This window comes from Heloderma suspectum, chromosome 15 (genome assembly GCF_057233095.1).
Source record: "Heloderma suspectum isolate Gila_16-S chromosome 15, 16-S_ref, whole genome shotgun sequence".
In the NCBI taxonomy this organism is placed as follows: domain Eukaryota; kingdom Metazoa; phylum Chordata; class Lepidosauria; order Squamata; family Helodermatidae; genus Heloderma; species Heloderma suspectum.
In genome coordinates this window covers 1,519,365-1,542,277 of record NC_139472.1, presented here as the reverse complement: position 1 = coordinate 1,542,277, position 22,913 = coordinate 1,519,365, and the positions used below count along the sequence as shown (strand labels likewise).

At 56.3% G+C, this 22,913-nt stretch overlaps 2 protein-coding genes across 2 annotated transcripts in view; one reads left to right on the top strand and one right to left on the bottom strand.

Annotated features, from left to right (window-relative positions):
- HSPG2 (heparan sulfate proteoglycan 2) overlaps nt 1-17,976 on the top strand; it is a 127,535-nt gene extending 109,559 nt beyond the window's left edge. The window contains exons 82-101 of the mRNA XM_084822320.1: nt 139-286; nt 1,068-1,184; nt 2,067-2,151; nt 2,692-2,836; nt 3,040-3,139; nt 4,019-4,128; nt 4,425-4,533; nt 5,799-5,897; nt 5,983-6,204; nt 6,420-6,664; nt 6,889-7,060; nt 7,269-7,391; nt 8,142-8,198; nt 8,521-8,596; nt 8,915-8,993; nt 9,604-9,645; nt 13,636-13,706; nt 13,801-13,884; nt 14,228-14,331; nt 15,950-17,976. Of these exons, the coding sequence (XP_084678446.1) occupies nt 139-286; nt 1,068-1,184; nt 2,067-2,151; nt 2,692-2,836; nt 3,040-3,139; nt 4,019-4,128; nt 4,425-4,533; nt 5,799-5,897; nt 5,983-6,204; nt 6,420-6,664; nt 6,889-7,060; nt 7,269-7,391; nt 8,142-8,198; nt 8,521-8,596; nt 8,915-8,993; nt 9,604-9,645; nt 13,636-13,706; nt 13,801-13,884; nt 14,228-14,331; nt 15,950-16,122 (2,361 nt within the window). The 3' untranslated portion in view covers nt 16,123-17,976. The remainder of the gene's footprint in view (nt 1-138; nt 287-1,067; nt 1,185-2,066; nt 2,152-2,691; nt 2,837-3,039; nt 3,140-4,018; nt 4,129-4,424; nt 4,534-5,798; nt 5,898-5,982; nt 6,205-6,419; nt 6,665-6,888; nt 7,061-7,268; nt 7,392-8,141; nt 8,199-8,520; nt 8,597-8,914; nt 8,994-9,603; nt 9,646-13,635; nt 13,707-13,800; nt 13,885-14,227; nt 14,332-15,949) is intronic.
- A 735-nt stretch (nt 17,977-18,711) lies between these two features.
- Nucleotides 18,712-22,660, bottom strand: LDLRAD2 (low density lipoprotein receptor class A domain containing 2). The gene is made up of 5 exons (XM_084822197.1): nt 22,573-22,660; nt 19,773-20,243; nt 19,537-19,686; nt 19,028-19,162; nt 18,712-18,935 (listed from the first exon to the last, which is right to left on the bottom strand). The coding sequence occupies exons 1-5, from the start codon at nt 22,658-22,660 to the stop codon at nt 18,712-18,714; spliced, it is 1,068 nt and encodes a 355-aa protein (XP_084678323.1).
- Between the last annotated feature and the right edge of the window lie 253 nt (nt 22,661-22,913).

The window sequence follows — 22,913 nt, the reverse complement described above, 5'->3', positions numbered from 1 at the left end:
GAGTGGGCCAGCCTGGAGACGAGCGGCGAGGCTGCGCACGCAGCGCTGGGCGCTTGGAGCAGCAGGGAGCAGGGTTGGGGCAGGCTGGCTGGCTGAAGGAAAGGCCCGCTGAGGCCCTGGGGCTGCCCTGTGTTGCAGCTGGAGGGGGACCTCCCGCCGAGCGTGCGCCTGGAGGGCAACGTCCTGACCATCCCGGCCGCCCGCCCGGAGGACACCGGCATCTACGTCTGCACAGCATCCAACCGGCAAGGGAAGGTGACGGCTTTCTCCATGCTCAGAGTGCGAGGTGAGCGCGCTGGCCAGCCCTGCCTCCCCAGGCCCTTTCCCAGCTCTTCCGCAGCAGCGTCACGAAGGGGGCAAGGGATGCGTCCAGGGGGCTGCTGAACGCCAAGCTCGGAAGAGCGAGGCGGGAGAGGCGGCCCTCCGAGGTTCCCCCAGCCGGGGGCCGGGGATCCTGCTTCCCTTGGGGGGCCTGCGCCAGCCTCCGCCTGGGGCCACCGGATGCGTGGCCTCCCAGGCAGCATGGCCTGCCCAGTGCATCTGGAGGGTGCCAGGCTGGGCGTCTTCGAGAAATGCCAGGAGTGCGGCGCAGACTGAGCAGCCACCTGGGTGGCTCTGAGCCCGTCCCGTCCTGCTCCCTGGCCTGGCAGCCGCTGGTTGGGCTCCCGACGGGCTCCCTGCAGGGCAGGAAGGGGAAGGCCGGTGGGGGAGAACCCCCAGTTCAGCCCCCGGTGCCTCTGGCTGAAAGGACCTCCAGGCGCATGGGATGTGCGCATGTCACGTCCGCTCGCCCCGCCGGGCCTTGTTCACAGAATCATGCGATCGGGAGGGGCCCTGGGAGCCATCCAGCCCAGCCCTCTACAGCACCCCCGACAGTGGTGTCCAGCCTCTGCTGAAACGCCCCCGGCAAAGAGGAGCCCACCTCCGCTTGGGGTGCTGGCGTGACTCCTGAGGCTGTGGCGGGGGGTCTCCCCCGAGGCAAATGGGCGCCGGGGAGGGGAGGGGAGCTGCAGCGCCTGGCCACTGCCCAGCCCTCAGCCCGCCGCTCTGCCCCCCTGTGCTCGCAGAGCGCGTGGTGCCCTATTTCACCCAGAGTCCGCAGTCCTACCTACTCCTGCCGACCATGAAGGACGCCTACAAGACGTTTGCCATCGAGATCTCCTTCCGGCCTGACACGCCCGATGGTAAGGGGAGGGGCCAGGCGGGGGGCGGGCACCAGGTGCGCAGCCCCCCTCTCTCCCCGGGCCGAACCCGCCTTTCTCGCTGCTGACGGAGGCCCGGCTCCTCGCCTCCTCGATTCTCTCACTCAACACTCTGTTCCCCCTCTCGCCCCTCCCTCCATCTCGTCCCCCCTGCCTCCGTGCCCCCCGCCCCTCCTCTCCCCCTCCCCCTTTCCAGCTCTCATGCTTTACTCAGGTAAGTTGCGTCTGCTGGGCTGCTGCTGCTTCTCCAGCCGGTCCGAGGCGCCTCTCTTAACCTCTCAGCATCGGAGCGTGTGCGCGTGTGTGCGTGTGTTGTGAGGCGTGCCCCCTTCACAGGCCGCCAGTGGCAAACTAACCAGTGTCTTGGGGAGCTGCTGTGGTGGCTCAAAAGCCCCCCCCTGCCTGCCTAACCCCTGCTGGCTGGGCTGCATCTTTTGGGCCGTGCCTGACCCCCGCGCCTCGACTGCCAGTCCGAGGAGTGGCGCTTCCTCCTGCCCAGGGCGGGGCGGCGTGTTGTTGCGTCCCGGCTACAAGAGGCCCTGCGGGATTCCGGGGCCCTCTTGCCCTGCTGCGCAGCCAGGGTCAGGCAGCGAGCGCAGTGTGGGCATGACGGGCGCCCTGGCCCTTTAAGAGCTGCCCTCCGGGAGGCTGTGCCACAGCCGGGTTCCGTGGCTTGACCACAGACAAGCTGCCCGCTTGGGCGAGCGGGATGGGCGAGCGGCGCCCCGCTCTAGGCCCAGACCGCTGCGTGGGGCTGGGAGTCAGCCAGGGCTGCTTCGGTGCCTTGGCGGCGAGATCTCTCTGGCCATGGGTCGGGCAGCGCGTGCCGCTGCGGCTGCTCACCCTCCGCTGTGCTCTCGACAGGGATGCTGGTGTACACTGGGCAGAAGAAGAACACGGGCACCGACTTCGTGTCCTTCGGGCTGGTGGGGGGCCGTCCAGAGCTCAGGTGAGGTGCTCGATGTGCTCGGGGCGGGCGGAGGCGGCTCGGCCCAGGCAGCCCCTCCCGGGCCTCGGGGGCTCTCCAGGAGCGGCGTTGGGACAGCGGGCTCCCTCACCGCCCAGGGCCTGTGCGCCAATCCCCGGGGGCGCTGAGCTGGTCTCACAGGCTCGGGGCCGGGCCGCCTGACAGCCAGATGAGCCTCCAGGGCTTGAGGCCCGCCCCGTCCACCTTCGCCTCTCTTTCCGTTGAGCCATGCGGTGCCCCACAGGCACAACTCCCAACAACCCCAGCTGGCATGACCCGTGGCTGAAGATGATGTGGGGATGATGTGGGCTTGGGGAAGGCGGCCTTAGGCGTTGCTTGGACGCTGCTCACGAGCCCAGAGGTCTGGGATGTGGCAGCTGAAGCGGGGCCACGCCAGCGTGGCCCGTGAGCATCTTGCTGGCCCGTGGAAAGGTCCTTTTCTAAGCAGGCCCGGCCTGGCCAGCGCGGGGAAGGGGGGGCTGGGGCGGTGCCTTTGCCCTTCCAAGCTGTCTGGACTTGCAGGTTCGACGCCGGCTCCGGCATGGCCACCATCCGCCACCCTTCAGTCATCAGGCTCGGAGAGTTCCACACCGTCCGCCTCTACCGCAACCTCACCCAGGGCTCCCTCGTGCTCGACAGCCACCCCCCTGTGAACGGCACGTCCCAGGTGAGCGGCGAGTGTGAGGGGAGGGGGGTCTGCTCTTGCAGGGCCCCGACCTGCAGGGGGACTCTGTGGGACGGATACTGGAACTGGCAAGACACCGCGCGCCGTGCGCAGACAGGGCAAGACTCGGCGCAGGGCTCTTGGGAGGCGGCTGTGCGCGTGCGGGGGACTGCTGGGCTTATCCTCCCGCTTCTGTGTCTCCCCAGGGCAAATTCCAGGGCCTGGACCTCAACGAGGGGCTCTACCTGGGCGGGTACCCTAGCTATGCCGCCGTGGCGAAGACAGGCCTCAGCAGCGGCTTCATCGGTGAGAGTCCTGCGGCCGCCATGACACGCACATGGCTGGCGGCAGGCCTCACAACAGCAGGCGCCACGTGTGTCTCAGAGAAAGCCCCCCGCCCGGCTCAGGCCTCCCAGCACCGAGGCTGGCTTCCCCTTAACCCCGTGGGGCGCCTCTCTTTCCAGAACTTACCACCCTGCGATGGCTATTATTTATTTATTACATTCCTAGTTCTGCTCATTAGATTTCTATACTGCCCGATAGCCGGAGCTCTCTGGGTGGAGCCCTGAACAGCAAGGAGAGGTGATTCCGTAAAGGCGATTCCCTCCTGTCCATTAGGCAGCCTTCCCCAAGCTGGCGCCCTCCAGATGTGTTGGACTACAACTCCCATAATCCCAGCCGGGTGTTATGGGAGTTGTAGTCCAACTCATCTGGAGGGCGCCGGCTTGGGGAAGGCTGCGTTTAGGGCTGCTTATTTCTAAACTTTTTACCCCGCCTCTTCTCCAAGGAGTTCCAGATTCCCCCCTCCCCAATTTCATCCCCGCAACAACCCTATGAGGCAAGTTAGGCTGAGGGAGTGACTGCCCGAAGCCCTGCCCAGCGAGCGTCACGGCTGAGGAGTGGCAGACATCCGGGTCTCTGCAGTTGCAGTCCGACCCCGCGTCCGTCGCACCGCTGCCAGCACTCCCGCCGCTTTCTCGTTTGTGGACACAGTGTCCATGCTTCTTCGGGAGGTGCGCTTGCAGGTCCAGAGCTGCCATTCACAGAGGCCCTAATCACTGATCGCTGCTTAACGGCACCTCTCTCCTCTCCCCCCCCGTTAATTCCTCCCCCCACTACTGACCACACCATTTCTCTCTCCTCCCCCACAACTCCCACCTCACTGTTCCCTTTCCCCCCGCTTAGGATGTGTGCGGCAGCTGATCATCCAAGGCAAGGAGGTGATCTTCAAGGATTTGGACCTGCACGCCCAGGGCGTCTCCAGTTGCCCCACCTGCCAGGACCGGCCATGCCAGGTATTATTTCTATTTAAAGTATTTTTACCCAGTTCCTCAGTGAAAAAGCCTCCCATAGTACAAGCTATCAGTAAACAAGGCAGTCCCAGTTTGTGGACTTACAAACGAAAAAAACCCACGACACAGGAGGAAAAGGGGATGGAGAGGGAAGAGGAAAAAGGCAGGGGCGGCACCAGCATTTCACAAGGAGAAGCAGAGGGGGTCTCCGCAGCCTCGCTCCTCGCTGCTCCCCCTTAGCACGGGGCGGCCCTGGGCAGCGGCCATAACCGCTTCCTGCCCTTCTCTCCCCCGACCAGAACGGAGGCGTCTGCAGGGACTCGGAGAGCAGCAGCTACGTGTGTGAGTGTCGGCAGGGTTTTGCTGGCAGCAACTGCGAGCACCCACAGGCCCTGCGCTGCCACCCAGGTGAGGCACGGCCCCCCCACTGCGTGCGCCAGGCGCTTCCCTCTCCACTCCACTCAGGCACGGCGCCTCACAGAGCAGGGATCGGAGAGCGCGTCGCTTGGAGCACATTCCAGCGGAGCCGCCGTGGCCCGGCACGACGCCCACGAGTCGCGGGGAAGGGAGCAGTGGGCTCACAGCAGCACAGCGGTTCCGCCAAGCAAGCCGCCATTCCCAGTGTGCGGCAGTCGACTCCCGATGGGGGCGGGGGAGACCAATGGAACGTGCCCCTGGGCAAGCTTAATTCAGCCCTGCCCCATAGCCATCAGGCCTGTGGCTTGGGGGCAGCGCCCTGCTTGGCGTGCCGAAGGTCCCAGGCTCCGTCCCCGACATCTCCTGTTGCATTAGCTCTGGCGGCAGAGAGGGGAAAAGGCCCCCGCTTGAGAGCCCGCAGGGCTGCTGCCAGTCAGAGGAGGCGCCCCTGGGCCAGGAGGACCCCTGGGGCCACTCGCAGGGAAGGCAGGAAGAAGGATGGCGGGCGGGCCAGCAGCTGCCTGGGGAGCCCCGGCTTCGCATGCAGAAAGCCCCTGGGGCCAGTCCCGTGCATCCCCCAAGGCGCTCTGCTGGCAGGGCTAGGAAAGTCCTCTCTGGGGAGCTGCGGCCAGGCAAGCGGAGGCCACCCTGGGCTGGGTGGTCAGCGGTCTGACCCCAGGGAAGGCGGCGTCTCGCCTGAGCACACTGCGCTGGCCACGCGGATCTTCCCCAGCAGCCGGAGCTTGGCTTCTCCCTGGGGGGGCTCTCGAGGGCGCCCGTGTCCCCCTCTCTCGGCGTCTGCCAGGCTCCCTGCCCCTCCAGATTTTCATTGCGTTTTGTAACCTTTCTTCAATTAATGGGGAGGCTGGCATGCCACACAGCGAAGGGCCGCCCTCCAGCGCCATCTTTATTTGGGTGCAAAAGAGGGGTTGTGTGTTTCGGAGCTCAGACTGTTTGGACTCAGGTGCTGGGGCAGGTTATTTTCCTTGTAGCCTCATGCGTTTGCCTCCTGGGAAAGGACCATTCTGGTGACCGGCTGTACCCACCAGGGCAGCCATTTTGTTAGAGCGCCCGCAATATTCCCTCAGAACGACAAAGGCGCCTAGCGACCCCAAAAGCTTGGGGACCCCCGGTCAAGGGGCGCCACCCAGATTGGTGCCAGGCTCCCCCTTCCTGCAGTGCTTGGCTCACAGCGAAATGCCCTGCATGCCCTCATGGCCCAGTCTTTTGCCAGCTCGCTCTCGCTCTCCTCACAGAGGCCTGCGGCCCAGACGCCACCTGCATCAACGAAGCCACCGGGCGAGGCTACGCCTGCCGCTGCCTCCTGGGCAAACACGGGGAGAGGTGTACAGCAGGTGAGCGAGGGCAGCGTGAGGGGCCCCGGGGGCGAGGGGCCATGCAGCGCTCTGGCTGACCTCGCCCTCCTCCTCTTTTCCACAGGGGAGACGGTGACCACACCCCACTTCCATGGGGGTGACACCTTCGTCTCCTACCCGCCCCTCACCAACATCCACTACGAGCTGCGTGTGGACGTCGACATCAAGCCTCTGTCCCCCAACGGCCTGGTCCTCTTCAGCGGTGGCGACGGGGCCCCAGTGGCAGACTTCGTCTCGCTCAACATGGCCAACGGGCACGTGGAGTTCCGCTACGAGCTGGGATCAGGTGATGGCTCCACTCCCACGCACGCGTCCTCGCCTCCCAGTTGCAGCGCTCTCCTTCCCTATGGAGCTCCCTCCACCTGGAACCGGGAGAGCTGTTTCTGCGAACTGGGGGGGACCCTTCCGATCGCCCAAGCTGGACAGCTGCCGCCCCATGCAGCCTCTGCCCACCTCGAAGCAGACCGCCATTGCCAGCAGCCTCCCTCCGTCCTCTTTCAGGCACGGCCGTCCTTCGGAGCGCAAAGCCCCTGGAGCTGCGGCAGTGGCACAAGATTACAGCAGAGCGCCTGAACAAGGACGGCACCCTGCAGGTGGACGACGAGCGGCCTGTGAAGAGGTCCTCGCCCGGGAAAAGCCAGGGCCTCAACCTCCGCACACCCATGTACCTGGGAGGTGTGGACGGCACCGTCAGAGTGCCGGCTGCTGCCAACCTCTCCAGCCACTTCGACGGCTGCATCGGGGAGGCGAGTGCCTGTGCGGCAGAGAGGGTGGGAGGCCAGGCAGGAGGGAAGGGGCCGCTGGTTCCTGGGTCCCCCCTTCCCGTTGCGGGAGACCCGCCTGGGCACATCTACAGCGAGAAGAAGGGAAGGGGCTCCCCAGCAAGCACCATGTCGTCCTTCCTCACCGGGCCTTGTGACAGGAACCGGATGCACACTGGGAGCTGAGGTGCCGGCATTCTCCCCTCCAGGTCTCGATCAACGGGAAGAAGGTGGACGTCTCCTACAGCTTCCTGGAAAGCCGTGGCATCTCGCAGTGTGTCGACAGCTCTCCTTGTGACCGCAGGCCCTGCCAGCATGGCGGCAAGTGCCTGCTCACCGGCGAGTACGAATTCCAGTGCCTGTGTCTGGACGGCTACAAGGGTGAGAGAGCCACGGCAGAGGCGGGGGATGTGGAAGCCCCTCGCAGCCACGTCTCTGGCTTTTACTGGCCTAGTTTTGGGACGTTTCCCACGCTTGCATCGTCTGGGATCTACACGGCCAGCACCCGGCTGCTCATGGTGGGTCGCCCCTGCAGGGACTGTCCTCCACTCGCACATCTTCACAGCAGTGTCTCTGTGTCTCTCTGCAGGGGAGCGCTGTGAGATGTCCGAAGCCCAGTGCCGGCTGCAGCACCCCTGCCTCAATGGGGGCACCTGTAGAGACACGGCCTGCGTGTGCCCCCCAGGCTTCCTGGGGTCATTCTGTGAACACGGTAAGCTCAGGGGTAATTTCTTCATTCTGTCTATTGATTTCTAGAATTTATACACCCCCCTTCACCAACACTGGAAGCAAACAACTCTAGTATTTTAAAAACACATACAATGACACATTAAAAGACAAGTTAAAAACAGCAACTCTTTAACCAGCAAGCCAGACAAAAACAGCACTCCGTTGAGTTTAAAAATAAAATCAAATTTTACATTGTGAAATTCTAAAATATTAAAATGTTTTAAAAGGCCTGGGGGAAAAGGAATATTTTAATTTGGTGCCGAAAGAAAACAAAGTCAGACAGATCATCGTGGCCTTGTAGGGTAAACAGTCTTCCTGCCAACTGGGTCACTGACTATGTGAAGCAGGAATGGGGCAAATGTGAAATGGGGCAAATCCCATTTCAGAGAAGCTCTTGGGGCCGCGTCCCAGAGGTTGGTGGGCCACAGGAAAAGGGGCAGGGCCAAAAATGCAAAAAAAAATCCAGCCTATTGTAGCTTAAAGCTCTTCCTGGCAGTAACAAAGCCTTGAGAGAGGGATTTCAGCCTTCTAGAATGGGGGGAAATGCACAAAAGCCAGGAAACCACCAAACAATCAGTGGTCAGGGGAAAGGGGTGGGGCTGGGGGAAGAGGGTGTGGCCTTCTGGGGACCACAGAGGGCTGGACTGGGACCCCAGGGGGACCAGATTTGGCCCCCAGGCCTGAGATTCTGCACCCCTGATGTAAATCCGGTGTCTGTTTCTTTTCCATGCAGATGAATCGCAGCGCCAGTTGAACGCCGAGTGGACTCCTGAAGGCAGTGGAGGAAATGGTATGCCGGGCTCCCTCTGGGCTCCATCCACATCTTGTTCTGGCAGGGAGCCAAAATTCTGGCCCCAAACATGCAGCTGAGCTGGGGGTGGGGGTGGTAAGAAGGCATCTCTGTGGGCGGGGCCCACTCAGACCAGCATGTCGTCTCAGAGCAACTTTTACACTAAGAGCCATTTGCTACCCCCAGGCACCAGTTCGGCTCCCCCCCCCCCATCCAGAGTATCTTCCTCCCATTCCCTCAGGCTGCTGCAGCCACCATGGTGGGTGCTGGATCGTATTATACACCCCCAACTCAAACCCACCCTTCTTTTTCGATCCACCAGATGCTCCTGGACAGTACGGCGTGTATTTCCATGATGGTGGCTATGTGGCCCTCCCACGGCATGCTTTCCCCAGGAGGTGAGCGTCACCGCTGGTGCTGTGACTCTGGGCACCCCACGCGTATGGTGCCCATCCTGAGTAGTGCTGGCAACCTAGCAAAAGTGCCAGTCACACTGGAGGCGGCAGAGAGCGCTCCGGGGAGGGCGGACGGCGCAATTGTGCAGAACTACAGAGAGACAAGCAGAACTTCTTTAGCTGCGGGGCTCCAGGCAGGCTGGGCACATGGTTGTTCTGCCATAACAGCCCTGCGCTGCAGGAGCCTGCTTCGCCTGCCCCTCCCTCACATGAAGGGAGTGTGCAAGGAAGGGTCGCCACCGCTGTCTCCTTCTGTTGCAGCCTCCCCGACTCACCGGAAACGATTGAGCTGGAAGTGCGCACCAGCTCTCCAAGCGGGCTCCTCCTCTGGCAGGGTGTGGTGAGTGAAGGCAAGCGCGTGAAGGAGACGTAGCGCTGGGCTATGGAGGAGTGACGGGGTGTGACGGGGTGGGAAGACGTGAGCTTGGGAGCATGGGGGAAAGCAGGGTGGCAGGAGAAAGCGAATCAGGGGAGGCTTGTTTGCACCGGGCCTCCCCAATAAAAGCCACGGTGTCTTGGCCCCTCGGTGCGGAAAAGGTCGGCAGGACTGGAGAGACCCGCGCAGCAGTTCTGGGGCAGCTGCTGTTCATCCTGCCGGGCGGCAGAGGCAGAGCTCTGTTCACAGTGTTGGGGAGGAAGGGCAACTGAAGAGCCTGGTGGTTGTGCGATCACATGTTGGTTGTTGCAAGACCCTGCAGGCTCGCACAGGGCGCTGCCTGCACGTGCCTTCGCACCATGGCTTGTGGGCTTCTTCTGCCCAGCCTCACGAGGCTGCGCATGCCGCACGCACACACTCTGCTGCACAGCTGTTGCTGAGGCTGCGAGGCGCACCTCCGCTGCTCGCCCCTGTCTCCAGGCAGGTTGTGACCTTGCTGTGAGGCATGCTGCTTTGCTAACCATTGCACTGCTCACACGCGTGGCTTTTGCTGTCTCTCTCTGTCTCTTTCCAGGCAACCGGGGAGGCGGGTCTTGAGCCGTATGTTGCTAATGAGGTATTTACTGGCTGGACTCGGTTTGTGGCACAGTGAGGGGAATGCTAAAATGCGTGATGGGGGGCGGGGGAAATGGAGCATGGGACTAGCTAACCCAAGCACGAGCCAATGTCAGAAGAGCTCACTGCAGTGGCGCTGACCAGGCCTCCAGAAGCTCTGAGGGAGGCTCCAGTGTTCCAAGTGGGCAGGTGAGCCGTGGGCCTGAGGTCGCTGGGAGAGCATCCATTTGTTCCAAGGCCTTCAGAACAGATCTATCATCTCTCTCTCTCTCTCTCTCTCTCTGTTTATTTCTGTGCTGCCCAATAGCTGAAGCTCCCTGGGTGTTTCACAAAAATTAAAACCTGAAAGCGCAGCATAAAACAATATAAAATATAAAAGCTTAAAATCACAAAATAACAGTACGAGCAGAATAAAACCTAGCAGCAATGCAGAGATTTAAAATACAGATTTAAAACGCCAGAGCTAAAAGACTATGAAGCTACAATGCTAAAATACTGGGAGAATAAAAAGGTCTTCACCTAGCGCCGGAAGGAGTGCGATGTAGGTGCCAAGCAAACCTCTCCAGGGAGCTCATTCCACAGCCAGGGTGCCACAGCAGAAAAAGCCCTCCTCCTGGTAGCCACCTGCCACATTTCTTTGGCAGGGGCTCACAGCGAAGGACTCCTGAAGGTGATCTTAGGGTCTGGGCAAGCACATATGGGAGGAGGCGATCCTTCCGATAACCTGGCACCAAGCCGTTAAGGTCTTTGAATATTAAAACCAGTACCTTGAATCGGGCCTGGAAATGAACAGGCAGCTAGTGCAAGTGGAAAAGTACTGGCATAATGTGATCTCGGCCAGTCCCTGTTAACAATCTTGCTGCCCTGTTTTGGACTAGCTGAAGTTTCCGGACCTTTTCAAAAGCAGCCCCATGTATAACGCATTGCAGTAATCCAGATAAGAGGTTATCAGAGCATGGATAACTGTAGCTAGGCTATCTCTGCCCAGATAAGGGCATAGTTGATATATCAGCCTAAGCTGGTAAGAAGTGCTCCGTGCCACTGAGTTCACCTGTGCCTCAAGTGACAGTTCTGGGTCCAAGAGCACCCCCAAACTACAAACCTGATCCTTTAGGGGGAGTGCAACCCCCTCCAGAACAGGTTGAACATCACCTAGCCGGGCAGACGAACCACCCATTAACAGTACCTCCGTCTTGTCTGGATTGAGTTTCAGTTGATTGGCCCTCATCCAGTCCATTGGCTGATTCAGAACAGCCACTGCCTCACCTGGATTTGATGAGAAAGAGAGGTAGAGCTGGGTGTCATCCGCATATTGATGGCACCTCAGCCCACACCTGCGGATAACCTCCCCCAGCAGTTTCATGTAGATGTTAAACAGCATGGGGGATAAAATAGAGCCCTGTGGAACCCCATGGCACAATTGCCATGGCACAGAGCAGTAATCCCCCAGCACCACCTTCTGGAATCGGCCAGCCAAGTAGGAGCGGAACCGCTGCAGTGCAGTGCCTCCAACTCCCAACCCAGACATCCTATCCAGAACAATACCATGGTCGATGGTATCGAAAGCCACTGAGAGGTCCAGGAGAATCAACAGGGTCGCACTCCCCCTGTCCCTCTCCCGGCAGAGGTCATCCCACAGGGCGACCAAGACAGTTTCCATTCCAAAACCAGGCCTGAAGCCCGATTGAAATGGATCTAGATAATCTGTTTCATTCAACAGTGCCTGGAGCTGTCCTGCAACCACCTGCTCAAGCACCTTGCCCAAGAAGGGGATGTTGGCCACCAACCTATAGTTCTTAACATCCTCTGGGTCCAGGTTAGGCTTTTTCAGGAGTGGCCTGATTACCGCCTCTTTTAAAGTGGCTGGCACCCTCTCTCAAGGAGGAATTTACAACCTGCTGGACCCAGCCAGACATCCCCTCCTTGTCCGATGTAATAAGCCATGAAGGGCAAGGGCCTAGCACACAGGTGGTCGACCCGACTTGGCCAAGCATCTTGTCCGCATCCTCAGGCCTCAATAACTGAAACTCATCCAATAAAACTGGACCAGACAGTGCTCTGGACACCTCTACTAATGGAGCTGTGTTAATTGTGGTGTCCAGTTGATGACGAATCTGAGCGACTTTATCTTCAAAGTGCCGTACAAACTTGTCACAGTGTGCTACCAAGGATTCCACAGTTTCTCTCCCTGGGCCAGAATGTAGCAGCCCACGAATCACTCGGAAAAGCTGCGCTGGGGGACACCGAGAAGATGCAATGCTGGTGGGAAAGAACTGTGTCTTTGCCACCCTCGCTGCCACAGAGTAGGCTTGATAATGAGCTCTAACCTGTGTTTGGTCAGACTCAGCACGAGTTTCCTCCGCCTGCATTCTAGCCATCTCCCCTCGTGCTTCATTGCCTTCAGCTGGAGTGTATACCAAGGAGCTGGCCGGGCTCTGCTCAGAGGGAGAGGGCGCTTGGCCGTGATCGTGTCAACCAACCGAGTCATATCTGCATTCCACAGAGCGACCTGGGCTTTGACAGGAGCACCAACCATACCAGCAGGAAAACCCCCAGAGCCCTCTGGAATCCATCAGAATCCATTAGCCTCTGGGAGCAGACCATTTTGATAGGTCCCCCACTCTTGCAGAGGGGAAAGGCTGCTGAGAGTCTAAACCTCAGTAAGAAGTGATTTCACCATGATAAGGGAATAGATGTGAATTCCCCCACTTTCAGATCACCATCCTCCTACTCAGTTGAGAAAACCAGATCGAGCGTGTGTCCTTTTACATGTGTTGAGCCAATGACATGTTGGGACAGCCCCATGGTTGTCATGGCGGCCATGAAGTCCTGAGCCACCCTGGATACAGCAGCCTTGGCATGGAAGTTGAGATCCCCCAGAACCATCATCCTAAGGGTCCTCAACACTAAGTCCAAGTCCACCTCCATCAGCTCAGGCAGGGAGTCTGATGGGCAGCGGGGTGGGCAGTACACCAGCAGAATCCCTAATCTGTCCTGGGTACCCAACACAAGGTACAGACACTCAAGTTCCACAGGCGAATGAACAGGAAGCCCAGAGAGGGAGATAGAATTCCTAGAGACCACGGCAACCCCCCTCCTCGAGTTGGTGTTGGTGCTGCACTGAGTACCCAGGAGGGCGCAACTGGGAAAGAGCGACCCCTCCCAGATCCCCCACCCAGGTCTCAGTAATAAATACCAGGTCGCCCCCTCATCCGCAATCAAATCATGGATGAGGGAGATTTTATTGTGGACTGACCAGGCATTCAGCAGCAGCAGCAGCAGACCCAAGGGCAAGCTGGTAAGGCTGCCAGGATCCATCTGGTTGGGGGGACAACCAGAAGAGGGGACAGCTGTAAGGTGTCTAGCCCCTCTTCTCTTCAGCTGGCCTGTTAATCCCCCAACCCCAGACCTCCCCCCAACCCGTGACTACAGTTGTGGTGGCACCCCCCCGACCCCCTGAGTTACTCAGTGGATTTCGCAGGCACATATTAAAGATGTTAAAATATAGAACAACATAAAAGAGAGAGCAACAGCTAAGAAAGAGCAGGTGAAGATCTGCATTTGCCCCTTCTTGTTCTTTGAAGCTGCTGCTCTCTGCTGCTCCTAGCTGGTTACAAGTATGGAGAGCTGGTGGGTAGGTCTTGCTCGTGCTCTTCAGTGTGTCTCCAAGTGCGACGCTGCGCACTGAGCACCACACTTTGGGCAACGCAGAGGCGCTGCCTCTGGCAGCCCCTGCTGTGATGTACCTGTGAGGTAGAAGAGTGGCTGGACGGCTAATGGCAGTAGCTAGTGGGAGAGGCGTCAGCAAGCTGGCTTTGATGCCAGGCCCACCCCAAACACACCCCAGGTTCCCTGCCGACCTCTCGTTTGACATGCGCTCACGGCAGCACTCCTCTCCCTCCATGGGAGGTTCCTGCTAAGCCATGGTGGTACCATCTCCTAAGGCAAAGAGTGGGCAAAACAGTTGCACAATGCCTGATCTCTCTCACAGGAGGAAGGGGAAAGTGGCAAAGCAAAGGATTTCATCAGCCTTGGGCTAAAGGACGGGCACCTGGTGTTCAGGTAAGCAAAGCCGCCTGAGACCCAACTCTCCCTTCATATTGCACCAGCCGATGGAGCTGCCTGTTTTCCGATGCTAACCGTGTGTCTTCTGCAGTTACCAGCTAGGGAGTGGGGAAGCGAACATCCTCTCTGAAGACCCTGTCGATGATGGCGAGTGGCACAGAGTGACGGCTGTCCGGTGAGGGGAGCAGCGGGGAGATGGGTGGGGGATGTGCTTTGGCTGTCCCTAGTACAGCGAGCTCACAAGTTACAGGGCAGAGAAAGGCACAGGCCCTACCGAGGGTGGGTAATCCCAGCCCAGTGAAGAAACAAGACAGGAACAAAGAGAAATGTGGGTGTTACAAGTGAAGATTCCCTTGAGGAAGTTCTGCAATGTCCTCTGGCCGGATCTGCAATTTGGTTCCTGCGGGCAATACATGCAATCACACACGCACCTCCTTCTCCACAGTTGTTCACTGCCATCCAACCTCAATCAAAACCATTTTGGGTCTTTCTGACAGACTGTCCTGTTTCTTCTTCAGGGAAGGGAAGAAAGGCTTCCTTCAAGTGGACGGTGAGGAGATGATAACTGGGGAATCTTCCGGCAAGAATGTCATGGTGAACACCAAAGGTCGAGTGTATCTAGGTAAGTGCTTTTGTCCTTACCCAGCTGGACCTCTTTAAAGGGCCACAATCCTGCTGGTGGTCTGTGGACTGCACGTCAAAGCCAATGGGAGCCTTGATGTGTGGACATTAGGAATGAGCACTTGGGGAGGGGGAATTGTATCATTTTTAATTTTGTTTCTTGGAGCCCCATTCATTTTGTTTTCCATTCATTGGCTTGGTTCACATGTAATGATAACCCTGAGTATGGGTTGTCATCAAATCGTGGGCTGCAAACCCTGCACTATGGTTTAACTATGGGTTGTTAACCATGAGCAACCCAGGAAGAGAACCCATAGTTTGTTGTCGGTTGTGAACTCTAATTTGTTTGTGGTTAACAACCCATAGTTAAACCATAGTGCAGGTTTTGCACATAACGACTACCCACGATTCAACAATAACTCATACTTAACCCATACTCAGCCTGTACTCTGAGTTGTCATTACATGTGTACCAGGTCATTGCCTCATTCATTCTGTTTGTTTTGTTTTGTTACTGTTTCATTTGTTTCTCTTTCATTTTGCTTCTACACTGATTATAATGGACCTAACACCTGATACCTACAACTTTGGTGGCTCCCATCTAAAGGAGACAAAATTTGCAGGTGTTATGCTAACTTCCCATGGCGTCAGATATGCCAAATTTCAGACAGATCGCATAAAGGCTTCCCATTTTGTAATTAATTAAGAGAGGGCTTACCCTCTAAGCTTCGCATAGCTTTATGCTTCAAATTGGGCAATTTTCATATCTTGTCACTTTCAGAGCACTCCGAGATCTGTTCCCTACAGAATGTGCCCCGTGTGTATTGGTTTCCTAAGCAACGCAGTATCTCTTTGTTGATTGCAAGAATACTTCCCATGAAAAATAAATGGGAGAAACAAACTGAAAGGGTTTTTAATTCATTTCTCCCCATTATTTCCATATTCTTGTTCATTTCTCATAGAAACAAATTGGAAAGAAATGAGGGTGTGTTACTCTTTCATGTTTTAAAAACAAGTGCAGCCCCTTAGTGGACATGGCAGCAACAGTAGGAAGTGACGTGAATCTCAGATGTGACTAAATGGAAGGCTGTATGACGACTCAAAAGGCTACAGTTCTCTGAAGAACTCGAAATAATTAAAAATCACGGCCTGTGGCAAGGGAGGCTGTGCTGGTAGATGAAGCTCAGAAGCAAAGTCTTGGTATAGAGCAGGGGTGGGAAACCCCTTTCAGCCCGAGGGCCAAATTCAATTCCAGAGAAGCTCTCTGGGGGGCCACCTTCAAGTATTGGGCGGGGCCAAAGGCAAAAGGAGCAAGGCCAAAATACAAAAAAATCCCAGGATATTTTAGCTTCAAAGTTCTTACTGGTGGTAACTAAGCCTTAGGAGAGGCTTTTCAACCTTTTAGGATTTGGGGAGGGGGGAGGTGCAAAAGCTGGAAAACCACAGGAAAGGGAATGTAGCCATCTGGGGAAACCTGGAGGGCCACATTTGGCCCACGGGCTTGAGGTTCCCCACCCCTGGTCTCGAGGTTGTGGACTCTCCTGGACCCTTGGATGTCCTCCTGGTGACAGGGAGGAGGAAAGCAGCTGGACTGATGGCTTCTCCTTTTTCTCTGCACAGGGGGAGCTCCTGACATCCAGGCTCTGACTGCAGGAAAGTACATCTCAGGAATCACAGGCTGCATCAAAAACGTGGTGCTGATCAATGACAGGCCAGGCCAGCAGCCTCAGCAGCCGGTCGACCTACAGCATCACTCAGAGGCAGCCCTGAACATCCAGGAGTGCCCTTCATAGGCCAGGCTCGCCTCTCCCACGCTCCTTGCTGCCGTTTGTTGTCATCAGGCCAATTGAGAGACATCTATTATTAATATTATTATTATTATTTTATTATGATTTTTTTAAAAGAAAGAAACACAGAAAAAATGGTGCTTTGCTGCTACCAAAAAAGTGGAGGGGGGAGGGGAAGGGAGTTGGTTTGTGTTTTTGTGTAAGTGACAGACCAGTGGGGCCACTTGTGGCCTGCCTCTCCCTTCCCCAGCCCTCACGAGGAAGGACAGAGAGACGGCACAGGACACTAAGGACTGGAGAGCTGCCCCAGCGCGAAAGGGCCTTGGACAGTGCTGTGCCGGACAAGGACTCCCAGGAATGCCAGAGGAGCATGCACAGAGTGCCTTGGATGCTCAAGCTGGGGGCGGGAGAGGGTGTGCTGTCTCACCTCTTGCCAAAGAAGAGAGAAGACACTCCTGAGGCCACAGGGTGGGCAAAGTGGCCACATGGCTCCTCTGCTTCAGCTGCTAGGCTGGGCCAGGCAGGCCGTGACCAAAGATATAGGGCTCTATGAGGAGAAAGGATTCTTTTGCTGAGGGGGGCAAAGGGAGGAGCTGCTGCTCCCAACCCTCAGCAGCATCCGGCACACTCGCCGGGTCAGGATTAACAGGAGCAGTGCAGCATGAATGGCACTTCTCAACGAGGAGGAGTTTGAGCTTTCTGTGTTTGTAGGGATGTCCCATCCCGACAGTGGAATTTTTACCCCTTTGGCTGTCCGGACTCAGAGATCAGGGCCAGGCATGGGTGCTTCCAAGCATCCACCCCTTGCACCTCCATGCCCATCTGATTCTCAGCATTACCTGCCGCAGGTAAAGGCAGAACTCTGCATAGAGCTAGGACTGAGAATCCCATGCCAAGGAGGCACCAAGAGTGCCGATGTCCACAGGCCACGAGGCAGAGATGGGCCTGGCTGCTTCACCCTCCACATGAAGCCACAACCCTAAAGCTCCTTTAGTGCCTTAGTAAGTGTGGGGCCCTCCAGTCTGCTCTTTGGCAGTCTACAGTCCCCTAGCTGCAGCCACCCACCCCTGGCCCTGGGTTCTGCCAGGGTGAGACAAGGGAGCAGCTGCCGGCCCACCTGGGTTTGGCCTGTTGCAGCTTGGTCTGCCCTGCCACCTGGAAGTGCATTCATGTCCCCCATCGACATTTCAGATCAGACTGTTCTTTTCCACAGGCAGGGTGGGAACAGGGTGTTGTGCTGTCGGCTTAGCTGGGGAGTTGCAAGGAACTGCCCCTCCTTCCTCCCTTCCCTGCCAACAGCTCCTAGCTGCCTTCTGTGCCCTGAGCCGGACAGCAGGAGTTCCCGTCCAGCGGTTCCACAAGGGGAGTTCTTTATCAGGCAACGAAGAGGCACAAGGAACCTTCCGTAACCAGGGAGGGGGTCTCTACCACTCCCTCCTTCCCCCAGTCACCCCCAAAACGCTGAGGATGACAGACGTGGGGGCAGAGCTTGATCCTTGGCCAACGTGACACCCTTCTTCCCCCATCAAACTGTCTCAGGCGTTCTTCTCGCAGACAGTGGTGGTGCTAAGCGGATCACGGGGGCCTCATCAGCCAAGCTTTGGAATCGCAGGGTTACATGCCAGCCAAGCTCCCACATTCTCTGTCTTGTGGCAAGTTTTGGCTTGGCCCCTTGAGTCTTCGTGACCAGTGTCCATTATTCTGCCCTGCCCACTCCCTTCCAGGTCAGAATATGCTCCGCTCCGGGAGACGCCGCAGGGCTCATGTTGCTCCAAAACTCGTTCCTGTCTTTGCTTCCCTTTGCTATCTCCCCATTTGTTCTTATTTTTTTCTTAAATAAATGGTGCTGAACCCCACAAACTTTGGAATGCTGTGGCTCCCTTTCTTAACAACCCTCAGCTGAGGCAGATCTCAATAACTTGGCCAAGGACAAGGTGAGAACCATAGGGTGGAGCAGGGGCAGGTGGAGGGGAGAGAGAAGAGGGATGTAATACTGATCTTTGGGTTCATTGTGTACCTACCAGGACCAGTGAATCAGCTGCACAACCAGAAGAAAAAATCCCCCCAGCCCCAGTAATTTGCTTTTCTACTCATGTTCTGTCTTTAATGATCAATATTCCAATTATGAGGAAGATTGATTTCAGTATTTGGCCTACCACCTGTTATGGTTAAGCAGGATTCTGTTTGCAATCCTTGGCTGAAGGATCGTCCCTGTGGTCTAAAATACTCATGTTTGGAAGCTTAACATTCTTCACTGGTTGTCTGTAACTGCACCCCGGGAACAGAGGCCTAACTTTATACCACACTATTTGCTGTTTGCTAGTTTAAGAGGGAGGGCTCCTTTGAGAGTGGGGCAAGCCTAGAGCAAAAGAGAGACCCATGTGCTTGAGCACTCAGTTAATTTACAACCCATGATATTGACGAGGAAAGCAGATTTCCCTCTTGTCCTCTGTCCCTGGGAGACCAGCCATGATGCAGTTTTGCTGGATGTCTTGTCTGCTGAGCCCCATCATGTCTCCACTACCTACGCCTTTCCCGCTCATGCCCTGACACTGAGGGCCATGGCCCTGTCACCCATCCCAGGAGAAAGAAAAGTCACACGGGCGGTTCAGCGCTTGTACGCGGGGTCACCTTGGCTGGCTCGCAGCGGGCACAGCTGCGTGTGCAGAGGTGGCAGGCGGCACAGATGGCATTGCAGCCGGGCAGGTACCTGCAAGCACCAACTCGCCAAATGAACCAGCCTGGGTTCCAGCAGCACCAGAACAGCAAGGCTGCGCCTAAGATGGCAGCCAGCGAGATGAGGAAAGGCTTGCGTTTGTCTGCAGAAGAAGAAAGGCGGTGAGGGGCAGATGATTTGAGCCAACCACGTTCCCCACCATCCAGCCCCTTGAGGTTGCCCTGGAGGCAGTACCTGCTTTGTCCCAAGTGTTTGTGCCTGGGGGCAGGAGCTGGCTTTCTTGGGGTCCTGCACAGGTCACCTGACTTGGCAGGACACCAGCTGCAGAAGAGGCCTCAGCATGCAGGGGTGGCAAATGTGTGGCTGAGCCTGGGTAGAAGAGGGGCAAGAGTCAAACACACATTAGGAATCGCCTCTGTGCTTCCTGGCTGGCCACTGAGATTGCCAAAGTGGGGAGCTCTCCCACCACCCTCCCCAAGAACCTTAAAAGCCTCTGCTTCAGGTGCATGTGACGGATGCGAGGCGGCTCCTGAGCCCCCTTTCACTTCCCCATTGTGCCTCCAGCCAGCTCCTTCCTCAGCACCTAGAGGTTGCTCTCACAGCAGAGATGGAGAGTTCCTCTTCATAGCCACTCCGTCCCCCTTTCTCATCCATGCTGTCCTTTGACAGTGGTGGGCATGCAGGGGACGTTCCAGGACACCCCACCCCCATGCTCTTCCCTCCTCTTCTGCTGCCACACTGACCTTTGCACCAGGCCGGGGGCTGGGCAGCCTGGTCTGTGCCGTCCCCACAGTTGTCCACGTTGCTGGCATCACACACTAGGCTGGGGGGGATGCACTTGCCGTTGCGGCAGGGGAAGTATGACTCTGTGCTGCAAGCCGAAGCGTTCAGCCCTGCGAGCACAAAACGGCACATGCAGCAGGGCAGAGCGGCTGCCAGCTCAGCCCAAGCCCACCTGCTGAGTCTGCTCCCACCTTACCGGTTCGAAGGGAGGTGAAGTCGCCGACAAAGTCCACGCGAGGCTGTTGGCCACGTGTCACAAGCCGCAATGTCAGGAAGTTGCTGGTGGACATGATGGGTCTGGGAATGTGCTTCCCACACAGCGGTGTCCCCAGGGGTTTGTTAATGTGGTCCTTGCCATCATAAAACTGCAGGTAGGAGCCTGTGGTGCAAGGGTTGAGGGTGTCCTGCTCCCTGCGGGGATGGGGGGAGCTTGCGGGGTGGTGGCCCTTGCTGGCAGCAGGAGGAGTGCTGGAAGGCAAGCGCAGCATGCTGTACACCAGAAAGAAGCGGAACTGGAACTGGACCTTGTCTCTAGGGGACGCAGCCTGCAGGGTAAGCTGGCAGTCCGTGCCAGTGACCACAAAGTAGTAGTGGCGGGAGTCTCGGTGGGACGTTAACACCATCCCATCCCCTTGGAGGGTCTGGCCACAGACATCGACCAAACTCACTGTTGGGAGGGAGAGAGAGAGGGAGGGCACGCGCATCAGGAGATGAGCCATCTGCTCGGCACAAGGAGTCAGATCTGTGGGGCACACCCTCCCTGGAGGCCCTGCCTTTTCTCAGAGGTTTCTAGCAGGCTCCTTGTAGTTTGCAGAACCCCTCAGAGCTGGCCTGGCCCTCAGCAGGCCATGTGAACAAACATTCAGTAAAGGCTTAGCTAGCATGTGAGATGAGAAAACAAGAAGCTGCCCTGCTGGGGCAGACTGAAGTGAGTCCGTCTTGCCTCAGCTGTGGCTTCTTATCTATCCCCAGCCATCGGATACTCTGAGGAAGACAGACTCGGAAAACAGAGGTTTCATTTAGCTCTTATGGCTAATAGAACTTTGTGATGAGTTGTTGATAACTCTATGCTCTTGGCAGTTATATGGTGGAAATGTCAACTACTGCCAGCAGTATACTGAGACAGTATTTCTCAAATAGTTTATTAATTACAGTGCCAAGCACATTGCATCTTTATTTAGGTAGGAAGAAGAGCCTCACACTTCACCTTGTATGGGTCCATCTGTGAGCCAGGGACTGCCAAGAGAAGCCAGTTTAATCGGAATAACTTCCAGAGGGATAGCCCTCTTTAGTCTGTTGTAGCAAAAACAGCAGTGCCTTGGAGGATTTCTCTCTTTTTTTTAGTCCCTGTGGTGGGGGGAATTTGGGTAGGGGGAAGAGTGGCTGGGGGGTTAGGTTTAAATCACCCCTACCTATGTGTGGTGGTCTTGATCCTGATGGTTCTCAATATGCTAACACCAAGGTAAACAAAATAGCGGTGAGGATCAGCTGCACACTATGTATTTAACATAGCATGTAGTTTAGCCCTTAGATACGAAGAGATTCCACTGTGGCAGAAGCTTTTGTGAACTACAGCCCTCTTTCTCTCTCATCCGCAAAAGTTTTTGCCACAATAAATTTCTCGGTCTTTAACAATCCAAAAGAGCGTCAATTCCCAGGCACTTGATAATTTAATAGTCCTTTTCAGCATTACCCAGAAACAACGACAAAAGGCTGCACACTAGATCCAAGAATTCTGGTCATTCAGTTCCCACTGCTGTTTATCATCATATAATTTACACACATACCGGAGTGAAAGCAATGAAAAACTAGCCCAGGAGCTCAAGGAGGGGTCCCTCCTCTCCCTGCTCCCCCATGCTTCTAGGAAATTTAATTCAGGTGCTTTCTGGCACTAGCTTATTCTGGCTTCTTTCTCAGTGACTGAATCGTGCCAAGTACCCTGATCGCAGGTCCTGAGAATATGAAGTCCAGTCCAAATGGTTATCTCAAAATTGATTATCTCCAAATATCCAAATGGTTATCTCAGCAGCCAAGTGCTTATTGGGCTTAAAGTTATAGCATTCAAAGTAGCTTTTAAAAAAATGAATAATAGAGACCTTGCAACTGAGTGAGTGGAAAAGGTATAGAGTTCATCTATATCAGATGCTGCATCCTTTCCAGACCTGGGTTTCAACCTGCCATATGGTATCCCGGTTAACGTTTTCACTGCATGCGTGCGCGTACATCTTTCTCTTTTCTTTCTCACTCTCACCTTTCAAACTATCTCCCTGGGGTGTTTCTTTTCTTCCCTTCTCTCTTAAAACAAAAAGACCAAAAAAGAAAACTCTGTGAGTGCTGCATACCTCGGCTCAGGGCACACCCCAGATCTACAGGACACCCGGCAGAGAGGCAAAGAAAAACAAGCTACAAAATTGATATGGTGGGACCTAAACCAAACCCTATTTAAGCTTCCTGCTGTATCTTTTGTATGTTGACAGGCTGAAGGTTTTCTGATTAGGGTGCTTCCTACTGTGTCTATTTGATACTGACTGCACATGCATTCACCCTTGTTCTGTCTCCCACACCTCAGCTCCACACAAGAGCATTTATAGCTATTAAAGAAGAATCCACATTTCTTTCCTTAGATTTTGCATCCTCCGAGTTCATTTCAAAAGATAATTGCAGTACATGCAGCTCATGAAGCACCCATCCTACCGCTTCATGCCCACCCGCTGAACACTTTCAGCACCTACAACCCAAGTTCCGTTAACAGGGCTGTTTAATTACTCTGCAAGGCCAGCAACATGAAAGCAGAGGCAGGCAGAGCTTGCTGAGATACTGAGTAACTGCACCCGGACACTCCCACTCCCATTTTAACTGCAGGTCCCATCGCCAGCTCAACTTCCATCACAGAGAATTGTCTTTGGGGGCCAGCATCAGTCTAAGCCCGGGCCGCAGAGTTCCTAGCAGACAGCCCAGCAGGGAAACTGAGGAAGCTTCCATAAGCTTCATCCTACCTGTCTGCATGGCCGAGACCGCAATGTCCAACAGAAGCAGCCCTGTTGCCCACACCTGTAAACATCCTCCCTGGTTTTCTTTGCCCATCCTTGCCATCATGCCTCTTTTGGGAGTCCCTCTACACCAGGCTATCATGGGGGAAAAGGCAGACCTGCTTGAAATGGTAACAGCTGTGAGAAGCAGGACTGAACTGACCCCCCCCCCCCAGCCTCTAATGAGCAAACCTAACGGGAGATTGCTTTAGCATGGCCTGACAAGGGAACAAAAGCAGAGGCTGGCAAGCTTATTGCCAAAAAAGAAAAGAAAAGTGGGGGGGAGGTCCAATCCTGGGATATGTGTA

Coding starts and splice junctions, on each gene's coding strand:
- LDLRAD2 (XM_084822197.1), bottom strand. CDS start 22,660: ATGGGCAAAGAAAACCAGGGAGGATGTTTACAGGTGTGGGCAACAGGG. Junction 19,163..19,536: donor GCCCCCGGCCTGGTGCAAAG/GTCAGTGTGGCA, acceptor TCTTCTACCCAG/GCTCAGCCACACATTTGCCA. Junction 18,936..19,027: donor AAACACTTGGGACAAAGCAG/GTACTGCCTCCA, acceptor CTTCTTCTGCAG/ACAAACGCAAGCCTTTCCTC.